The sequence below is a fragment of the Lytechinus pictus genome, chromosome 3 (genome assembly GCF_037042905.1).
Source record: "Lytechinus pictus isolate F3 Inbred chromosome 3, Lp3.0, whole genome shotgun sequence".
In the NCBI taxonomy this organism is placed as follows: domain Eukaryota; kingdom Metazoa; phylum Echinodermata; class Echinoidea; order Temnopleuroida; family Toxopneustidae; genus Lytechinus; species Lytechinus pictus.
Window position 1 is genome coordinate 36,621,006 of NC_087247.1, and position 22,737 is coordinate 36,643,742.

A 22,737-nucleotide genomic window follows, 5' to 3' on the forward strand; every position below is an offset into this window, starting at 1 on the left:
AAGATCTGCAATTTTACAGTTTCCAGTAGAGCAAGAATTCATAAAGAGTATTCACCAAACATATTCTCCTTTTCATTTGCACACCCCAAAAGTGAAGTCTTAATGTCATTATTGGCATTTGTAGTCTGTATACAATTAAGTGTAGTAGGATGCAGGGAGGATCACCAAAGGATGTAGACTTGAAATTATTGTTTTGGAAAGGAATATTGGTATATTTGTACAAGATCAACTACATCTTCATCTACGTGCCAGACATGTCAGGAAGGTTGGATTTCATGTGACTTCCTGCTACTTTTTCCTCTTCAAGCTCTCGATTATGGTATCTAAGAATTTGTTTGACCCGTTCATATTGCTAAATTATAGAGTGTAAAATGTATAATTTGTAAAATATAAAATTTTGTCTTTTCATTGATTGGTATTCTTCAAGTACATAAAACACATAAAAAGTTATAAGATAAAGATAAATTTGTGTATTATTCTGGAGTTGTATTGGTCTCTTGTGTACAGATCACAATTATAATATTAACCAAAAGATCGCTCCAATATTGAAATGAAGCAATAATGATTGATCACTATCTGTAAATTATCCGGCCAGAGGCGGCGGAACGTCAGGCTCATACAATGAAAGTGGAGGGCACCTATTGTTTTGCAGACAAAAGGTGCCCCTCCACTTTCTTTGTCCGAGCCTGATGTTCCGCAACCTCTGATTATCCCTTACACCCTATTAGAATCTGCATTCAGTTTTCAATATACATGTATATATTCAGTGAATACGGAATATTTTTGATGTAGATTATTTCCATGGAAGGTAGTCCTTCAGGCAAAATGTCCGCTCTTAAATTTACATACAAAGTAAGTGTAAAAAAACAGAAGAGACATTATGGTCTAACATTGACTGTTGTAATATCAGAAAATACAAAAATGAAAAATAAAAAAACAAACATGTATAGATGATAATATCTTGTATTCATTAAAAACCAACTGTGAAAAATTATTTGACGTAATATGTTTTTTTGCTTGCTATCAAAGATATAACATGGTGCACACAATCCATCGATGACTGAATTCTGTATTTCTTTGTACATGCACCACCTAGACTTGGTAGAAAATATTTCTTAGAATTCAAAACAATTCCAAACAAAAGTTTGGTGTAAAACGATACTCAATCATTTCTTTATTAAAGGGGAGGTTCACGCTGACAAAAAGTTTATATTTAAAATAGCAGAAAAAAAAAAGGAAAATCCATCAAGGATGTAAAGAGTCATTAAAGATTTTCTTTAATTTGTGACATCATAATTATGCGAGCAGCATGCCATGTATAGTGAATTTAAAAAAATAAATGAAATGTCATTTTCTTTAAAAACTTGAAAATTTGTTTTATTGTACCTTCAATATATGTCAACAAACAAATTATTTTTTACACCCGCTCCTGAAATAAGAAATTTTTAGTCATCATTAACCATTAAAAAAAATGAAATTTATGCATTTTAAATTACATAACATATGGGGCAGCTGCTCGTATATGACATCACAAATCAAAATCTTTGATAATAACTTTCTTTATAATCTTTAATGGAATTCCTCAAACCTTCACCATCATTTTGTCTGTTTTGTTTTACAATAAACTTTACGTCAGGGCGAACTTTCCCTTTAATTGCTATTATTCATATTAAATATTAAATAATGCATTTAAATCATGGTATCATTTGACCCTGCATCAGAAAATGGTCTGAACAGTATGTTAGATCCTCAGTGTTTATAAATATCTGAACAGGATGTTACATCCTGTTCAGAGTCAGAGAATTCTTTTCCTGTTAAAGGCTTTTTCTGATTACTGAAAAAGATAAGAAAAAATGTCATCAAATGCTAAGTATTTGAAATGTGCATGTAGGTTGAATTTATGCATAAACTGTAAATGAATCTTATGAAATTTAAACAAAATATCTCAAATGAATATTGTGTTAACTGTTTCATTTTGCATTGTCATTATTGAATCGTTGCATGCATGACCCCCTTTCCTCTCTCTCTCCCTCTCACCCTCTCTAACTCCCCTCTCTTTCTTTCTGTCTCTTCCACTCCCTCTCTTCCTTCCTCTCTCACTATGTTTGTCTCTGTCTTTGTCTCCCCTCTTTCACCCTCTCACTCAAACTCCCATAAACACACTCTCTGTCTTTCCCTCAAACCCTCTAAACATGTCTCTCTCTCTCCCTCTCGTTTGTAAATTATATCTTAATTGGTTGCCATGGCAATGGCTGAATATGTTATTCATGTATTAACAGCAAGCATATAAGCATATATATGCTTAAAACCCTAAAATTAGGGGTAATAAAAGAAAAATAAGATTCTACAATGTTTTCTTTTTCATCAAAGCTAATAGTTTTTCTTGGGAAAAATGAGCTGTTGCCATGGCAATGGGATATTTGCAACATTGATATTTGTCATTAAATTCAAGTATTACCTAGGCAACATCAATTCATTATTCTAATGAACTCATGCAGAACACTCACTGCATTTTTTGTTCAAAATTAAATGACTGGGCCAAACTTTACGCATATTGATTTAATGTTATTGCATTTTCCACCTGTCCATAACCTTGTCTTCCATATGTTTTTTTTTTAATTAGATGTGATTTGATTACCATGGTAATGGCTTAAGATGTTATATTTATTCATTTAGCCACAAACATATCTTGATTAGTACCTTAAAATTAGGGAAAATGTAATGATGATCATATTCTATATTTTTATCAATATTTTTACTTTTCTGGAGGGAAATAAGCTGTTGCCATGGCAACGGGCCCTTTGCAACATTGATATTTTGATTAAATTCAAGCATTACCAAGGCACCAAAAAATGTTATCTTTCTAAAAAAAACTCATGCAGATTACCTACTGTAATTTTTATTCAAATGGGTGGGTCAAAACTTAAGCATACAGATTAAGTTAATTCTAATCGTATTTTCCATCTGCCCATTGTCTTGTCAACCACGTTGTTTCGTAAATTAGATGTTATTTGGTTGTCATGGAAATGGCTTAAATGTTATTTATACATTTAGCAAGCAACATGTTTTTGTTTACCACTGTAAAATTATAGGAAATTAAAGATAAATCAGATTCAACAACTTTTCAATTAACTTTTTACTTTTCTGGGAGGGGGGGGGGGGAACAAGCCGTTACCATGGCAACGGACCAATTTGAATTATCTCAGTGATCTTGAATATTTCTAAATTTCATATGTATTAAATTGGATACTTGAAAATGATAATTTCGGTCATCTATACCATGTTTATTTAGCATTAAAATTGGAATGTATGTTATTTTGGAGAAATTAATCCGTTGCCATGGCAACGGCCGAAAATGGCATTTATAAATTGATCTCCCATCATTGAAATAAATCTTACGGCATACACTAATGCTTGTGAAAGTTTCATGCTTTAGTCATAATTTGCACAATTTTAAAATGTTCTTAATTGCTATTAATTAAACCTTTTATTGAAGGGCAAATTTGATCAGATTTTGAGTTCTGCATATTGGTAACACTGGCATTTTCTTTCTTTGCTGCACACGTTCAACAAAATTAATGTCTCTAAAATTCATTTACAAATAGATTAACTATATTTAGTATTACGTTCGCCAATTCATATGTTAAACTTTATTTATTTCTGTGTGATTAACAAAGTACTAATGTAGTATGACTGCTTACTGAATCATCTTGTTCTATTAGGAGAAAATATTAATGTATGTAACTATAGACCGATAGCTTTATTGCCTACTTTGTCTAAAGTTATGGAAAGGGTGATCTTTACAAGATTATTAAATTTTTTGAATAAATATAATATAATTTCTGATTTTCAATTTGGATTTCGCCAAAAATATAGTACATCTCATTCCACTCTCTCATTCATTGACAAAATAACAACAGCTATTGACAACTTTGAACATACAATAGGTGTTTTTCTTGGCCTCTCCAAGGCCTTTGACACTATAAATCATGAAATACTTCTCTACAAACTTGAAAATTACGGAGTTCGTGGGAAGGCCTTGGAGTGGTTCAGAAACTACCTCGCAAATCGTAAACAATTCGTAAGCATAAATGAAAAAAAAATTCTACAAAATTTTAACTGGGGTGTTCCCCAAGGCAGCCTCCTGGGCCCACTTTTATTTATAATCTATATAAATGACATCCAGAACTCATCTGAAATATTATCTTATGTCCCTTTTGCAGATGATTCAAATGTACTCTACTCTCATCCTAACCCCGATATTTTAATTAATGTACTGAAGACTGAACTGGACAAGTTGGAACAATGGATTAGGGCTAACAAATTGTCAATTAATGTACAAAAACGAAATGCATGCTTTTTAGCGATTCTTTAGAAGAATAGCCATTTAATATTAAACTGAACAATATCGACATTGAAGTTGTTACTACAACCCAAATTTTAGGTCTCATAATAGACAACAAATTATCTTGGAAAACACACATTGACTTTATATGTCGTACAATTTCACGCAATATTGGTGTTATCAACAAAGTTAAGTTTTTTCTTCCAACTTCCTCCCGAAAAATGCTTTATTCAACATTAATTTTACCATATCTAAATTATGGAGCAATTGTTTGGGGAAGTACACACTCAACCTATCTAGATAGAATATTGCTTTTTACAAAAGAAGGCGTTGCGTGTTATTTTCAACTTGTCCTGGAGATCCCACACAGATCACTTGTTTTTCAACAATAACATTCTAAAAATAAAAACAATGTACCAATATATATTAGGTCAATTCATGTATCTGTTAAACAATAACATGTTACCACCCATATTTAATTATTCATTTAACACTAACTCTTCACAAATATCCCTCACGTCAATCAGATGAATTCCATTTACCTCTACCCCGGACCATCCTTGCAAAATCAATTTTTACTTTTGAAGGCCCTAGACTCTGGGGAACTATTAATAATAACATCAAAGAATCACCAAGCCTAAATTCCTTCAAATATAAGTTCAAAAAAGATAACCATTGAATTAACTCTTCATTACTCAAACTCTTATATTTTTTAATCAAACATGATTATCATGTGACGTACACTTTTCCATCTCTTTCGTTTCCTGTTGATCAACGAGGTCCGTTTGTGAGTACTGGGGCTGGATTCTGGAGACCTTTAATCTCTCTTTTCTTATTTCCTTTTCAATCTTAATTTCCCCTATTTCTTTTTAATTTAACTGGTTTATGCTCAAGTTATTTTATTTTTATATGCTATGTAACTACAAGAATATTTATTAGGAGGCTGCACTCTACAAGCTCCGCTTTTTAGCAGCCTCCTCCATTTCCAACCTGATATGTAATAATCTTGAATATATTTTTTGTACAGGGATACTTGAAATTTGTTTTGTTATTTGTATGTCAAAATGTACAAAACAAACTGTAATTGATGAAAATGGAAATAAACGAATTGAAATGAAATTACATTTTTCCATTTTATAGTTAGATTTGGATTTCACTCTGTAATGATAATTGAAGTTCTTCCTCCAGTTCAACCCAAGATGCTTAACTTAATTGGACCTCCTCTATATTAATTGAAAGAGAAGTCTGCTATGAATCAGTTGTTTAAATATATTTCATCAATAAACTGATTGGCTTTCAGTGTGAATATAGGCAGTCTAGCTGTACATACATACAGTGGCGTACCGTGGGTCACGGCATTGGGGGGCACCATAAAAAATTTTGAGTCACCTATAGTGAGCCCGCGAAGCGGGCTCAGTTGCCAGGTATACTGACCTAAAAGAGACATTTTAAGGACAGTGACATTAAACGGATATGTATATCACTGACCAAATAATGCGAGCGCGAAGCGCAAGCTGAAAACTTTTGATATTCAGATCTAGAAAGGGACATTATAAGCACATTTTTGTTATCATGTTACATACCTGTCTCGCTAAACAAACAATACGAGCGCGAAGCACAAGCTGAAATTTTTGTATATATTGACCCCAAACAGGGACATTTTAAGGACTATATTTTAGTAATCAATTAAGAGTATACATATCTCACCATATTCATCCAATGCGAGTGCCAAGCGCATGCTGATTTTGTTTTATATTTTTTATATCTAAACACAGAAAGCACTTCTAGTCATTGTAATCATGACTAACATTCGCATCTCGCTAATCAAATATTGCGAGCGCGAGCTGAAAATTCAGGTGTATAGTGACTTGAAAACGGGAGGTTTTAGTACAACAGGGTTATATATCTCGTTAAACAGACAATGCAAACACCAGGAACAAGGCCCTGAGCAAATTATGTTTCATAAAGCTATGAAAAAAAGTATTTATGTAAAATAACATAACATAATTGAAATATAATATAACCTTATAATGAACAATAATTTCTTCTTTCCCACTTTGTTTCTCTCCCTTTCTCCTTTTCCCCGTTTTTTGCCAGCCGATGGGGGGGGGGGGGACGTGCCCCCATGCCCCCCTAGTTACGCCACTGATAATAATAATATGCACATTTACTTTGCTATGGTAATACATGGCCCTCGATCAGAATGCTGTTTCAGTGTGTTATATGGATTACTGTTCATTTAGGGGAAATAACAACTTGAAAAAATGTAAGTTATGAAAAAAGCATTAAAATATAGGTCTATTTCTCTGAATTATAATCTAAATCTATCCAAAAAAATATATGTTTTACAAAATGGTCTATTTATGGTTTATAATGTTACAACACTGAGGCTCTTAAGTCTTGATCGTTCGATAAATAGAAAAAAGATCGATTATACTATAAATATATATACTCGGAGCCAATATACTATTTATAAGAATATACTAACAGGGGTCATCCGTACTGCTAAAAAGGCATATTACCATGATCAATTTAATCAATGCAAGAATGATCTTAAAAAAACATGGAAATTGATCAATTCTACCATCAATAATGGACCAAAGTTTTCAAAGATAACTAAGCTTATGCATAATAATTCTATTATTGAAGATAAAGTTCAGATGGCAAATGTTTTCAACAAAGACTTTTCACAAGTTGGATTTAAGCTCTCTAGAAGTATACCAACAAACTCCCATTCATTTCATCAATATCTGGGGGATAGAAATCAAAGTTCTATGTTTTTCTCTCCTACGAACGCACAGGAGATAATTAAAATTATATCTAGCCTAAAATTAAATAAAAGTGCAGGATTTGATAACATTGATAACAACCTTTTAAAGAAAACTATGAATTATATAATTGACCCTCTTATTTATATATTCAATTTGTCATTATCATCGGGAAATATTCCAAAATCAATGAAAATTTCTAAGATAATACCAGTCTTCAAAAAGGTGATAGCTCTTTACCAAGTAACTACAGACCGTTTTCATTGCCTACAAACTTATCTAAAATTCTTGAAAAATTGGTTCACATACGAACCATATGTTTTTTTTTAAAGCACAACATCCTATCCGATACTCAATTTGGTTTCCGGGAAAAGAGTAGCACTTCCCACGCAATACTTTCTTTAGTTCAAACAGTTGCCAAAGCTTATGACAAGTCTTCGAATACGATTGGTTTGTTTTTAGGTTTTTCAAAAGCATTCGATACAGTTGATCATAACATTCTCCTTTATAAACTTTCTCATTATGGAATAAGAGGGGAACCGCTAAAGTGGTTCAAGAATTATCTAACCGGGCGTTCACAGTTCGTTTCACTTGATTGTAATATTTCTGAACGTAAACCTGTCCTTTGTGGAGTTCCACAGGTCAGCATTCTTGGCCCACTTTTGTTCATATATAAATGATATTGATATGTCATCTAGATTGCTTCAATTTATACTTTTCGCTGATGACTCTAATATATGTCTGTCGCACCCCGACCCAGAGCAATTGACGCAAATATTCAATGACGCACTAAAAAATGTTTCTAATTGGATAACAGCTAACAAACTCTCTCTTAACCTAGAAAAACTAGCTACATGCTATTTAGCAACAAGATTACGGCTGTACCAAAAGATGTAATTTTAAATGATACTGTCATTCAAAGAGTGCGATCTACTAAATTTTTGGGACTGATCATTGACGAAAAACTTTCTTGGAAAGCACATATTGATAATATTTGTAAAATCATTGCTCGCAACATTGGTGTCATTAGAAAATTAAGTTACTTCTTACCCCATTATATTTTGTTATCATTGTATTCAACGTTAATTTTACCTTACTTGAATTACGGAGTTGTTGCGTGGGGTAATGCAGCGAATTCTCAAATTAATAGACTTTTTATTTTACAAAAAAGAGTGATTCGTATTATTAGTCATGCAGAATTCAGGGCACATACAAATATTCTGTTTTTGAGAAATAAAGTCTTGAAGGTTAAAGATTTATATTTTTTTCAACTCGGACAGTTAATGTACAAGTTTATGAATTATCGTTACCTTTTAATAATATGTTTGTAAAAAACGATACAATTCATAAGCACTTCACTCGCCAGGCGAGCTCCTTTCATTTACCTCTGAATAGAACATCGTTTGCACAGAAGACATTTGTTTTTACTGGTCCAAATTTATGGAATTCTTTTTCAAAGGATATTATACAATGTAATGCAATACAAAATTTCAAAGGAAAACTTAAAAAATATCTTCTGAATTCATATTAGATTATCGTTTTTTCCCAAAGTAAAATTCAGAACTTAATATGTAAATGTGTTTATTAATTTATCTTTGTATATATGTTTAATCGTTTTATGATTTCTGTATACAGTGTATACTGAATCATTTATTTTTATTATTATTTATTTATTTTTTTTATTTTTTATTCCATATATATATATATATATATATATTGTTTATTTCTTTATTTTATCTTATTTTTTATTCATAAAATTTACTTATAAAAGGGGGCCTTCACCCTACAAGCTCTGCTTTTTAGTTGGTCTCCTTCACTTTCGATTTCATGGTATTATTGTATTATAAAAAATGATTTAAATGTTATATTTTGTAAATATGTATATTGAACTATCATTGTAAATGTAAAAAGATTGAAAGAGAAAATAAATGAATTGAATTGAATTGAATTTCATGGAATTTTTTAAATAAAATTTCCATTATTGTCACAGCTTCTCGAAATTTGAAGATAATTGCAAAGCGCAATGATTATTTGTCGTTTGACAGCATATACTACTACTCTAACAGGATCACTGATATACTGGTAACTGATCTGTCCAGAGGTGATCTCTCCGTTTGACTATGGACCTACGTAGTACTACAACGATATGCGCTACGTTAACCACTCTTCAATTCGTCTCCTCTTGGCGCTGGATGCTAGCATGCATGCTGTGCATGTACGACCGACGGCCGACTGAAGCTAGCTGAGCGCTATCCATCATGTCAGGTGCTATTAAAAAGGTAAAGTTGGTGGAAAATTGTATTCTTTTCTGCGTCAAAAGTACCTCTTATGTTTTTGGTCTATTAAGCATGAAGATTTTTGTGCGTACGGGAGTTCTTAATGTATTAAATACATGTAGATTAGAAGCGCATTCTGAACGCTTCTACATGTCTACCGGCTGCTGAATTTGACATGAAAGTGAATGTGTGGGACCGTAGTGTAAGACTAGTAGAGCTAACTTTTACTTTACTCTAAATTAGAGTTAGCTGGCACTTGGCAGCCGTCCGTTTCGAAGAGTTTTTAAACATTTCAATTTGTTTTATTTCTCCTCGTACACAGATGGCTCACGAAGGTGTAGCCGCCATTAGGGGGTTTGCAATACATTACAAGTTACAACCCCCCACTCACATCACACTACTCACGACACAGTGTCACTAGCACTGAGTAACGTTAGCAGTAGAGGCGCATGGCCAATATTGGAGACTGTCTCCAATGGCAATGTGAGAGATTATCTCCAATATCAGAGACTTTTGTAAAGAATTTGGGTATCCAATTTCAGAGACAGTCTCCAGTTTTGGAGACCTATTTCCTTTGTTTACATTTGCTGCAAAAGGATAACATTGGCGGCAAATAAAAATGTGATAAGCAGATTCCTCATGAAAAATTACCCCTTTTTACCGTCTACTTTAAAAATTCACCTTCTACTTTTGTTTTGATAAGGATTTTTGTTGTCAATCACACACAAAACAAATGGGCTTCTGACCTCAGTGAGACAAAATTTTGGGTGGAAAAAATCATGCTTTTGTTGGTGTTGTTTCTTTTGTCCTTTTGCAAAGCAAGTCTCCAATGTGAATGTGGGAGATTGTCTCCAATGTGAATGTGGGAGATTGTCTCCCCTATTGGAGAAAGTCTCCCATATTGGCCGTGCGCCTCTACTGACTAGATCTTTAGTTTAGAACTACGAGCACGAGGTAGTACAGGACTCGGGAGCCGCGGAACGGTTTTCAAAGTGGGCTGACCATGCAAAATATCACAATCATATGGTCGTTTTTACGTTTTTGTACCCCCCCCCCTGCTTCTGCGGCCTCGTGCTATACTAATCTCGTAGTCGTATTCTGAACCGCGTTTGGCCCTGGATTTCTATTCTACTAGTTGGCAAACATCGCTTCATTACAGGAGTAATATTTGCCGAAACTCCTCGCTACTCACTGGGGCTCTTTCCAGTCAGTAGCCATACAATCTTTTTTTTTTAATTAAAAAATAAAATTCATACCAAAAAGAGCAAATTTGCTAACATTGGCCTGGAAAGTGACTTCGCATTCTACTTCTACGGAAATAGAAGGAAGCCCGATGGTGGCGCTAATAAATTTCACAGCCTTGATTTAGCTTCTCGGTAATTTTATAACTGTCTAAATTCTTTGAATGCGCAATTCTTATGATTACTTGATTAAATATGGGCACCAATAAATGAAATACCTTCTTAAACATAATTTAAGATTATTAATAGTATTGGCGATGATTACACTTTTTTGGAAATGATTTAAAACAACAATAACACTATAACAATGACTAATTTAAAAATAAATAGAAAAAACTCTACGTACCTGTCCTTGAACGAAACCAGCAGTACAAGCTTTGTTCGTTTGTCAATAATATAATATGGTCTACCAAAGTCTATACAATGAAAAGTTTGGACACTTCACAGACTTCGCGTAAACGCTTTGCGTCGATTTGCGTGTAAGATAGTTAAGGTGCCTAGTCTTTCCCTTGTGTCTTTGATATGAATATAAATCGCACGCCCTCTTTAGGCCAAAAATTGATGTTGTCACCGTGGTACAGGCAATGACGTCAAGAGCAAGAAAATATGAGGAACGGTGCTAAAAGGAGTCACCAAAGGACTTTTATCGATTGGTAAAAGAAATGGAACAATTTGATTAGATTCAAGATTTCATGCAATCGCATGGATGTGTTTTATCTGGACTCCAGGAATCTCCAAAGAAGTCGAAGGATCAGTTCATAAGAGAGAATTGCATGCATCGTGCCTTGATTTTCTCATGCACAGCGGCATGTAATGAATCCTTGAGTGATACAACCCCTCCCCCCCCCCCCCCCCCCCCCGGTGGGGATCTTTGATTTTTGAGATAATTAAAAACATTTAGTCTAGATCTAGATCTCCTGCATTTTGGCTTTTGCAAGTAGAGTCTACTCCTACTACCAGCATTGATTGATCTAACAACAGTAAAGGTCCAGTCCACCCCAGAAAAATGTTGATTTTAATAAATAGAGAAAAATCAAACTAGCATAATGCTTAAAATTTAATGAAAATTGGATGAAAAATAAGAAAGTCATGACATAAGTTTTGCTTATTTTTCACAAAACAGTGATATGCACAACTCAGTGTCATGCAAATAGTCAGTCAATGATGTCCATCAGACCATCACTCACTATTTCTTTTATTTTCTATTGTTTGAATCATACAATATTTCATATTTTTTTTTACAGATTTGACAATAAGGACCAAGTTGACTGAACCATATAGTATTAAACAATGCTAATTCCACATGTTCAGGGAGGAATTAATCGTTGTTTCACTTGACAATGAGGAGAACATTAGAATATTTCATATAATTAAATACCAAAGAAATAGTGAGTGGATGATGTCATCAGTTTCCTCATTTGCATACCAACCAGAATGTGCATATAACTGTATTGTGAAATTAAGCGAAACTTTAAAATGTCATAACTTTCTTAATCTTATTTTTCATCCGATTTTGATGACATTTTTAGTGTTATGCTTGTTGGATTTTTCTCTTTTTATTTAAATCAGCTTTTTGTTGGGGTGGACTTGTCCGTTAACTGTTACTGTTAGGGCCTACAGCACCATTCCTTATGAAAATTGACAAAATCATTATGTGCGTATGTCTAGATCTCTAGTTGCTAAAAAAGTACTGCACCTGTGCTGTGGACTGTGGTCCTGTCTATAGCCTAGGCCCTAGGCCTAGATCTATTGCATGATTATTATTCTGTTTTGGCCTGAAATGCACCAAACCAGAAAAAATAAAGGCCAAGGCCCCCATTCCAGAGGGGAGACCCTAGAAAGACCTTTGAAAGACCAAAAATTGGCTAGGTCTTGCAGCAGTCTCCAAGGTCACTGAAATTTGTCATCTATGTGGAATGGCTCAGAAAGACCCCTCAAAGAACTCTTAAAGACTGATTGATATTTCTTGTCTTACCGGACTTAGACTTGTCCTATAGATAGATATCAATGGTCTTTCAGAGATCTTGTATGCAACAATTGATCTTTCAGAATTCTTTCCATGGACTTTTCCTTGTATTTCAATGATCTTTTCACAGATCTTTCAATGATCTCTCATGAGTCTTACAGTGATCTCCGCAAAAATCTTTGAGAGACTGTCGAAAGATCATGGAAAGACTATTAAGAACCTTGAAAGTCCATCGAAAGACCGCTGAAAGATCACCAAAAGACCATTTTCTTGAAAGACTGTTTTGAACCATTTCGAAAAGTTTTGGGACTCACGAGGACTACAAAGACCATTGAAAGATCCATTAGGAATCGTGAAAGACTTTGGAGATCTTTGAAAGTTTGTTGAAGGACCTTTGAAAGACCCTTGAAAGCAAGTTTCATGGTCTTACAGCAGTCTTTTAGAGGTCTTGCTCTCTGTGGAATGGAGGTTCGGCGGCTGTCGCGCAACTCCCACTTCCCTGGTTTATCCGAAGGCATAAACATATTTACATATGGCCATTGGCATTGAGTCCTTGTACAGATCAAGTTAGAACTTTGGTCTCTGTAAATACAGTGTAATTGGTGGGTGAAGTCAACAACCAGAGACTGAAGCTTTGGGTCTAGAGTTGATTAGACGAGATGTAACGTTAGACTCTTAACGTTAGGCCCCGGGTCTAGGCCTAAATTTTTAGGTAAAAATAAAATAAATAGAATCTGAATGTTCTGTCAAGAAAAGAAAAATAAGTTTCAATTTCATGATTTGAATTTTGGAGACACACAAGCAGACTATTTTCACCAATTTGGATAGGCCCCTAGCACGTTTTCATGAAAGAGTAACTTCAACTGCCATGGCATGGGTGATGGGCATGGGAACTACTAGTACTAGTAGACCTAGATGGCTAGAAAATATCAATTTGTTTCACTGCCACACTGTCACTGCATGGGATTTATAATTTTGTTTTCAAATTGTCAGTGACGCACAACAAGATCTATGTCCCTAGGTGGATCTACAGTCCCGATCTTGGTGCCATCGACAAGATTGCGAGATAGATCTACTTTTGTCTTGCCATGTTGACATAAACATGTACCTCAAGTGATGTTCGTGTAAGCTCCACTTCACTACCGCTACACTACGTTACACCTACCCGAACATCAAGGTACAAAACTCGCTCTGATACTCCGAGTGACAAAGGTGTGACTTAGTGTGTATAAAACGTAAAACTCATGCAACAACACGACCTTTAAAAACAATAAAAACTAATATTCTTACATTTCACAAAGTTTCACTTTTCCACGCTTCTATCAGTCTCAAAATTGGTGATTTATAGCCAGTAACAGTTTCCTCACACGTATTAATTCACTGCCGATTCCAAAACACCGCAAATTGCGCATGCGCAGAAATCGCAGTTCAATTCATGAATATTCATGATAAGACTATAGATCAGAATCGTTTCGCTTTTGTATCAGATCTTGTATCAGAGTAGGACTGTAGATCGAGATCTGATACAAATGCAAAACGATCCCGATCTATAGTCCTTTTCCAGGCACCCTTTCCTTTTCCAAAAAATAATAAAACGTTTTAGCTTCCGCGCTTTGCGTGGAGTAATCATTATTTTGATTTCCTCCATTTTATCCCTTTTTTGAGCGTTCACAATCACTTTTGAAAACAAGGTTCAAATCACATTAAAGTCAATTGAATTGGATCTTATATAGGTACAAGAGAGATGGCTCCTTTTCATTTTAATTTGATGAAAGATCGAAAGCTACGTGCTTCATGCGGGAGGGGGGAGGTCCCCCTCCCTGCACCCATCCCCTAGGGAGCGTGCATTTACCGCCCCCTCCAAAATGAAAATCCTAGCTACGCGGTTGTGTTTAGGGTTCAATACCAAATCTACTCATAAATTGCAATCAACTGAACCTGGCAAGATATATGTTGATGTACCTCACCTTTTCAACATATAAACTTGGCGAGATATCCATCTCGCCCAGTTGACATAGGTCTACATGTAAAAGTCTTTTTTGACTGACTTAGCAAGATATAATATCTTGCCATGGAAACATAATAAGGGTCCAAAGTTGTCTTTTTGTTTACTTTAGTTTAGTACTTTATACTTCTAATCAGTCCTTTTAATGTAAATTGAATTAGCATACATCCCTTCATTCTAGAATTGTATTAAAATTAATTAAATTAAACTTTAACACTTGCCTCAGTTTTTCATTCCTATCCTATGCATTTATTCAGCAAGTCAAAGCCATATTTATCCCACAGCTCAACATAGATGGAGCTGGAGGCATAATATTTTGGATTCATATGTCTGATTTTGTTCTTGCAATTTCTACACAAAATTGTTGTTGTTTGCTAAACTCTAGTTTGTTTTGTAAAGCTTATACACTCTGTGTGTGTTTTTGTTTTTTTTAATGGTTTTAATAGTGTACATTTTGCACAAACTAATACAGGCCTTAAATTTCAGTATGTTACATGGCAATGACACTTTCCCCATTTCTATATTATAACACAATGGAAAAATAAAAGGGCAATTAACAAATCTTGCCAATGAGAGGAGCATCAAGGCCAGCAAACAGCATCAAAGTCCAATTGGATCAGACCATGGCCTCCAATAAATGACCTTTGGATTAATATAAGCATGATTATTCTAAATCATTGATTACTTTTTTTTCTTTTGTAGACCACTGGTTTGGTTGGAATAGCAGTTGAGGCTAAGCCTCATGAGGTATGTTTGATTGGTGGACTAGCCACTAAACAAGCTCTTGAACTTTTAAGATTAAATTTAAAGGACAAGTCCACCCCACGAACAGTATATAATAAAAAGAGAAAAATCCAACAAGCATAACACTGAAAATTTCATCAAAATCGGATGTAAAATAAGAAAGTTATGACATTTTAAAGTTTTATATGCACATCCTGGTCAGTATGCAAATGAGGAGACTGATGACGTCATCCACTCACTATTCCTTTTGTATTTTATTATATGACATATATGAAATATTCAAATTTTCTCCTCATTGTCAAGTGAAACAACGATTAATTCTTCCCTGAACATGTGGAATTAGCATTGTTTAATACTATATAGCTCAGTCAAGTTGATCCTTATTGTCAAATCTGTAAAAAATGAAATATTGTATAATTCAAACAATAAAAAACAAAAGAAATAGTGAGTGAGGGACATCATCAACTGTCTCATTTGCTTGTAACTGAGTTGTGCATATCGCTGTTTTGTGAAAAATAAGCAAAACTTTAAAATGTCATAACTTTCTTATTTTACATCCGATTTTGATGAAATTTTCAGCATTATGCTAGTTTGATTTTTCTTTATTTTTTCAAATCAACATTTTTCTGGGGTGGACTTGACCTGTAATAAGTGTATGGATTAAGATGGTAAGAACAAAAAGATAACTTCAAAGATAAATTGTATTTCATGAACTGTTTGGCAAGTACATGTATATTCAAATGGTATTTATCGGTCTTGAATTGATAAATAAAGATTTTCAAAGTAGATTATATTGGGGATGTGATAGGAATCTAGTATGGTACTGAACAATGACAGTTATCATTGAAAGACATTCTTGAGCAAATTGATCACCCTTATTTGATGTGACGTCTGTTTTTTTTTTTCATTATTAATATTTGTATTATGTTTATATGTTGCCTTTAAGGCTTTATTTGCAGCATAATGAAATTAAGAACCTTATAAATTTACCTATCAAAGAGTGAATTAGTACCACTTTTATAATATTTTCTAATAATCTGTACTTTACAAATCTTCACAATGTTCCTAAAGCTTCAGCAGATGAAAATAATTTTTTAGGTAAACTTGTTTCAAAAAGTTCATGTTTTGTTGTTCGTGATTGAATTTAATGTTTGATTACTGAAGAATCAAATAAAACTGTTAGTTAAGGACTCTTGAATTTGTGAGATTATAGAAATATGATAGTGTAGTTCAACAATGATAAAGTGCAAGGTAATGATCAATATTTAATTATTATTTTTCATTGATTGCAGTCTCTTTGTACACTTTGTGAAAATAGTAATAGAACACTATGAATGAAAGAAATCTAAATCCATTTTTACCAACATTTTATTTGTACATTTTTATATATCCTTTTGCATTTTTTTATGTTTGATAATGTACAGAAATTGAGGATATTGTATAGCAAGATCCTGGCCTCTTTACAACAGATGCCAAAAGAGGCATCTTACAGACAGTACACTGAACAGGTTGTTAATGACAGGCTCTCTATTGTGCAATCAGTAAGTTAACCATCCTCTTGATTACCATCAGTAAAAGAATTTAGGTTATTATCGTTTTTAGGTTAAGTCAGGTATCACTGGTCTGTAGAGTTCTTGAAATAAAAAAGAAAAAAGATTGAAAGTCTTGCATTTGATGCAGGTACATGTACCAATATGAAGTGAATATGTTCCTTAACAAGAGTGTCGCTAGGGCGAGCACATAATACGCCGCCTGTAATGTGGAAAATGGAGCTATTGGTCAAGCAAGAAGAGTGAAAGGTGGCGAACTTGACCTTTGACCTTTTGACCTAAAAATCAATAGGCTTCCTGGGATCCATGCTAGTATCATACAAACCAAATTATATAAGCCTAGGGTACGTTAAGTTATCGCGTTTACAAGGACTTCAGAAGGGCAAGATGAAAGCATGTCACTGTGACCTTTACCTTTTGACCTCAAAATCATTAGGATTCCTTGGATCCATGCTAGTATCATACACACCAAATTTGTGAGCCAAGCTTAAGTTAAACTGAAGTTATTGCGTTTACAAGGACTTCAGAAGGGAAAGATGAAAACACGTCACTGTGACCTTTGACCTATAGACCTCAAAATCAAAAGTCTTCTTGGGATCCATGGTAGTATCATACACACCAAATTATATGAGCCTAGGTTAATAGGTTAAGTCAAACTGAAGTTAGCGTGTTTACAAGGAAAAGTTAACGGACGGACACCAAGCCTGATGTCATAATACGTCTTGTCTAGGACGGGTGCATAAAAATGACAATGGTATTGATTATATCATACCAAAACCTATATTTCTGGATTAATATCCTAAACAATGGGATTTTCCATAATCAGTATACTGTATCGATATGTGTTAAACTGTTATTGCTGTGGATAATATGAAATAAAAAATGATGGTTGTAGTTGTACAGTATATTGTGTTGGTACATGGAAATTTACTTTTGTCATGAATAGTCCTGACCCAAATGAAAATAACTAGATTTTTTTCTTTTTAGGCTTTTTCGGTATAAAACCTGAAATATGTAATCCATCAAAGAATAAAAGAGTTAAGAATTTTGATAATTATGTTCCATAAATTATGTAAATTCCATAGATTTCCTTTCATTAATGGAATCAAGATTCATGATGACTGAATATAGTTTTCTCATAGATAATGTGTATGATAAAATGGATGCACAGGTAAAATGGTTTCTAATTTTTACAGGAAATTGTATTTTGACATTATCTGTGATCTTCACCTTTCAGTTGTTCATTATTATCAGTATAATTTTTCATTCTAATTTTCAGGAAGGAGATGTCCAGAAAGTGGAACAGAAGCTCAATGCAGGCCAAATAGAAGAAGTTGTTTTACAAGTAAGATACTAGCCTTTTGACAAACCTCCACAATTATGTTTTTCTTACTATTGCATTGCACGCCTTTTGATTCCTGTTGGCAGGGTAAATACATGATTATTTGTTGCTCTCTATTAGGGTACAAAATTACAACAATTGACCAGCCAAAATGATAGACACATTGTGGATATGTGTAAGATAAGCAATCATCTGACAGAGAGCTTCTATAAGTAATGGATTTAAAACAAAAATTCCCTACCCCAAAAAAAGTAATAACAAAAATAACTTAAGCATATATTAAAGTTGTTCATGAATACATGTGTAGTTCTTTAGATCAGTTTGATGAAACAGCCTCCCAGGCCTTCATTTTAGGAAGAAGCCAGGCTCTCACTTGCTAGTGAACCTGTATTTTGGCATTCTAAATTCTAGTGTTGAATAGTCGTTAAGTCATGGGTTACTTTTATAAACGGCTTTGTGAAACCCCACCTTGGCTCTTTGTCTTTATTTCTTGCAGGCAGAAGCTGAACTCTCACTTGCAAGGAAGATGGCGGACTGGAAGGCATGGGAACCTCTTAGAGGAGACGCCCCTCCTGGACAATGGAAGTGGCCTTGAACTCTTATATTGTAGTTTTATTGGGTTCTTGGTTTAAAATATGATGCAGTGAATGGCAGTGATGTTTTATGCATAGTAATTGCATTGGGTTCTGCATGTTCACCAAACTTCAGACTTGACTTAATGTAATCTACCAAGTGATGAATATGTTGTGTTGGAGGGATTCATTTATTTAGAAAACTGATGTTATTCTTAAGTTCAATAATTCAAAGGTAAAATATAATTCTTTGTCTGTTTGAAGTAAAATATATCTGTATTATCAATCTTGCAGTCTACATCAGTTTATGCAAGTATTTTTATTGAGTAGAAATAACCACAACAAATTGAATGTAAACATTTAACATTTCTCTTTTGATCATTATTTGCTAATGCCTCGCGTTGAGTTATTGCAATAAACTTTTTAAACGTGTACATCGGTTATCAACTTTCTGAAGACATGTTCCCAAGAATACATTGATATTTGTAGCCTGGACTTTCATCTCTTGCTTATTTGTATTTCACCCAATTTCTACAAGCTTTTGTCCACTTGAACGACATGTATATTCACCAATTGATAAGTATTACATATGGTGATTTATTTGCGTGTGTATGATATACTAATAAAAAATGTCTGATGAAGCTGATTGATCTTGTGTACTATAATTTTTCATCTTGTAAACCAACATAGTGATGATGCCTCAGATCTATAGACATGTTATAGCCATGTTATGATTACAACAAAGAGTTGATTTGAATAAAAAGAGAAAAATCCAACAAGCATAACACTGAAAAATTCATCAAAATCGGATGTAAAATAAAGTTATGACATTTCAAAATTTTGCTTAATTTCACTCAACAGTTATATGCACATCCTGCCATAACTGTCTTATTTTAGATCAGATGATTTTAATGAATTTTTGTGCTTGTTAGATTATTCTCTATTGATTCAGATGAAAAATTGTCTGTGGTAGACTTGACATTCAAATAGACCCATGCATGGCTTCAACAGATTTGCATGAGGTATTTAATTATTTATTTTTTATGGGGGGGGGGTAATAAAGAGATGCACTCGAATGTATTGACATACACCAGTATCAGAAAAAAATCAATTAGTAAATGGAGTGGTTTCTGTTTGATCCAAAATGTTAATGACATGTTTCATACAATATTTATAGTGTCTACAATTCCAAAATCAGGGGAAAAGAGAAGTTTCTGAAGTGAAAGCCCATTTGAAATTTTAGGGAAAAAAGGGTCATTAAGTCATGTTTTATAGGGTACATGCTCTTCCCCATATTCTGAATTTTCGTGGCATCTAGAATTCATTAAATTAACGGTTGTGTTTTGTAGGGTTACTCCTTTGGTGGTATCCCCTTGGCATATGATAATGTGTGAAGAGAGTGTAGTGACTTGACTATATCTTTTTATATATCTACATCTATATATTCTTTCCTTGTATATATTTTCATTTATATTTCAACATTCTGTATATGTATATAAATTCTTTTTTTTTTTTCCAAGTTCATATATTCTCACTTGTTCACGCCATGTGTATGTACTACAATACTGTACATTCACAGAGCAAGACAATTTCCTGTCCAAATCTACTTGGCAAACACATTCTTATATTGAGAAACAACCTTTCTTTTGTTCCTAGACTTGGAGCAAACATCCTTTCATTGTTCCTTGTTTATTGCAATGAACTTGCAGGTATTACAACATCACTACAGAGATGCTTGCATGTTTGCTTTTCTCACAGTCTACCCCTCTCTTCTTTGTTCTTTTCAACTGCGTTTTGCCACCTCTTTTTGGCGCTTATTTCTTTGTCTCATCTTTTCTGATGTTGGTAAAAACAACTTGTTTTCTCTACCACATCATCACTCTACTCTCTGCCTTCGTCCTGTCCACTCATGCTGACCATCTCATCCAGCTGCTAGTGAGGATTGAATCAAATCTTGTGGAGGATCAACTTAATATACTTAATTATTTCTCTGCATTTTCCAATCTTATTCCTTACCGTCACTTCCACTCATTCGAAGTCTATATTCTCTGCATATTTAATGAGCTCATTACTTCGCGAGACATTTTGTGACATCTGTCCCTTTTTCTAATCTATTTGAAATTGTGAAGTGTATATATTTCTATTCACGGATTTGTGCAATTTATCTGAGATTCTGAGCGGCTGGATCCCATTCTATCTTCTGGCGAGCAAGAATTAAGGTAGGACCTAACTTTTATATAAATATTAGGAGATCGGCTTTGCCAATTTCCTAAACTGGTGACCCCGACGTGATCCTGAATCCTTAATTTTCTTTTATCGCCCTTTATTCATTTCTCTCACTTCGCTATTCTCACTTCGCTATTTTTTTGTTTCCTTACTACTCCTCAATTTTTCTTAACCCTACAACATGACTATCCCTAATGTTTCTTCTACTCCTGAATCTTTCCTTTCTCCAATCGACCAACTCTCCGCTCAGGTTGACCAGCTCACAATGCAAGTTCAAGCATTAACCTGCTCCATGCTGGAAAACCAGAGATGGACTCGTAGTCGACAGCGCAAGTCGGTTTTGCGCAGCCCGCATCACTGTAAACGGCATGCAGGTGCCCAGTGCTGGTATCACTGGAAGCATGGGAGCAGTGCTCAAAAGTGCATCAGTCCTTGCTCTTTCTCAAGTCAAGCCCAGGGAAACGGTCCCGCCAAGGAATAGCGGCGACTAACCCCCTTGGCAGCACCCAACCCAGTCGCCTTTTCTTTGTCAACGATAAGTACACTGGTACACGCTATCTCGTCGACACAGGTGCTGAGGTGAGCATTTTCCCTCATTCAAAATTGGGAAAACCGGCTAGGGTTGACGCGACAAATATCCAACTACAGGCTGTAAATCGATCACCAATCAAGACTTTCGGACAAAAGTCTTTCACACTTGATCTCGGTTTACGGCGTGTTTTCCGCTGGATATTTGTTGTGACAGACATACCTACGCCGATTTTGGGTGCCGATTTTCTTGACCATGCAGTTTGGACTGTTGGTGGATATCAAACACCGCCGATTGATAGACACCACTACCACTCTTACAGTCCAAGGATGTGGATCATATACTGGTACTATTAGCCCGATGTATGTTCAACATGACTCATCGGAGCAGTTTCACTCTATTCTCCGTCAATATCCGGATATCACACGACCGGTTTACAAGCACTCAGAAGTGAAACATAATACCACGCATCACATCCCAACTCGAGGCCCGCCCGCGGCAGCGCGCCCTCGTCGACTTGCCCCAGATCGTCAGAGAATTGCCCAGGCAGAGTTCGAGCACATGCTTGAACTTGGCATTATCCGACAATCTGAGAGCAACTGGTCAAGTCCATTGCACATGGTGCCCAAGAAAACGCCAGGGGACTGGCGGCCTTGTGGTGATTATCGCTTGCTCAACGCTCGCACGGTCCCGGATCGATACCCTATCCCGCACTTGCAAGATTTCTCTTCAACTCTTGCAGGTAAGACAATTTTTTCGAAAATTGATCTCGTTAGGGCATATCATCAGATCCCAGTCGAGCCTAGCGACATTCACAAGACTGCCGTGACCACTCCATTCGGCTTATTCGAATTCGTTCGAATGCCATTCGGCCTTAGGAATGCAGCGCAAACATTCCAGCGATTGATGGACACCGTCATTCGCGGCCTCCCATTTGTCTATGTTTATCTGGATGATATATACTGGTAGCCAGTTCCTCTAAGGATGAACATGAGACACACGTCCGTCTGCTATTCGATCGCCTGCAGGAGTATGGCATCATTGTCAATCCCTCGAAATGTCAGTTTGGTGCTTCATCGCTATCTTTTCTCGGACATACGGTGGACAACACCGGAATCCGCCCTCTTAGCGACAAAGTGAAAATCATCCGTGATTTTCCCGCACCTACGTCAC

The 22,737-nt window shown here is 34.9% G+C and overlaps 1 protein-coding gene across 1 annotated transcript; it reads left to right on the plus strand.

Moving 5' to 3' along the window:
- Positions 1 to 9,246: 9,246 nt before the first annotated feature.
- On the plus strand, positions 9,247 to 19,455 carry LOC129257334 (NADH dehydrogenase [ubiquinone] 1 alpha subcomplex subunit 5-like). The gene is made up of 5 exons (XM_054895635.2): positions 9,247 to 9,392; positions 15,304 to 15,348; positions 16,770 to 16,886; positions 18,175 to 18,240; positions 18,734 to 19,455. Exons 1-5 carry the CDS (start codon positions 9,372 to 9,374, stop codon positions 18,830 to 18,832), a joined length of 348 nt encoding a protein of 115 aa, XP_054751610.2. The 5' UTR covers positions 9,247 to 9,371; the 3' UTR covers positions 18,833 to 19,455.
- Positions 19,456 to 22,737: the final 3,282 nt, after the last annotated feature.

What these genes read in the sequence shown, in the direction of transcription:
- LOC129257334 (XM_054895635.2), top strand. Translation starts at nt 9,372, where the DNA reads ATGTCAGGTGCTATTAAAAAG. An exon ending in TGTCAGGTGCTATTAAAAAG is followed by an intron (nt 9,393 to 15,303) that starts GTAAAGTTGGTG and finishes TTTCTTTTGTAG; the next exon opens with ACCACTGGTTTGGTTGGAAT. An exon ending in TAGAAGAAGTTGTTTTACAA is followed by an intron (nt 18,241 to 18,733) that starts GTAAGATACTAG and finishes TATTTCTTGCAG; the next exon opens with GCAGAAGCTGAACTCTCACT.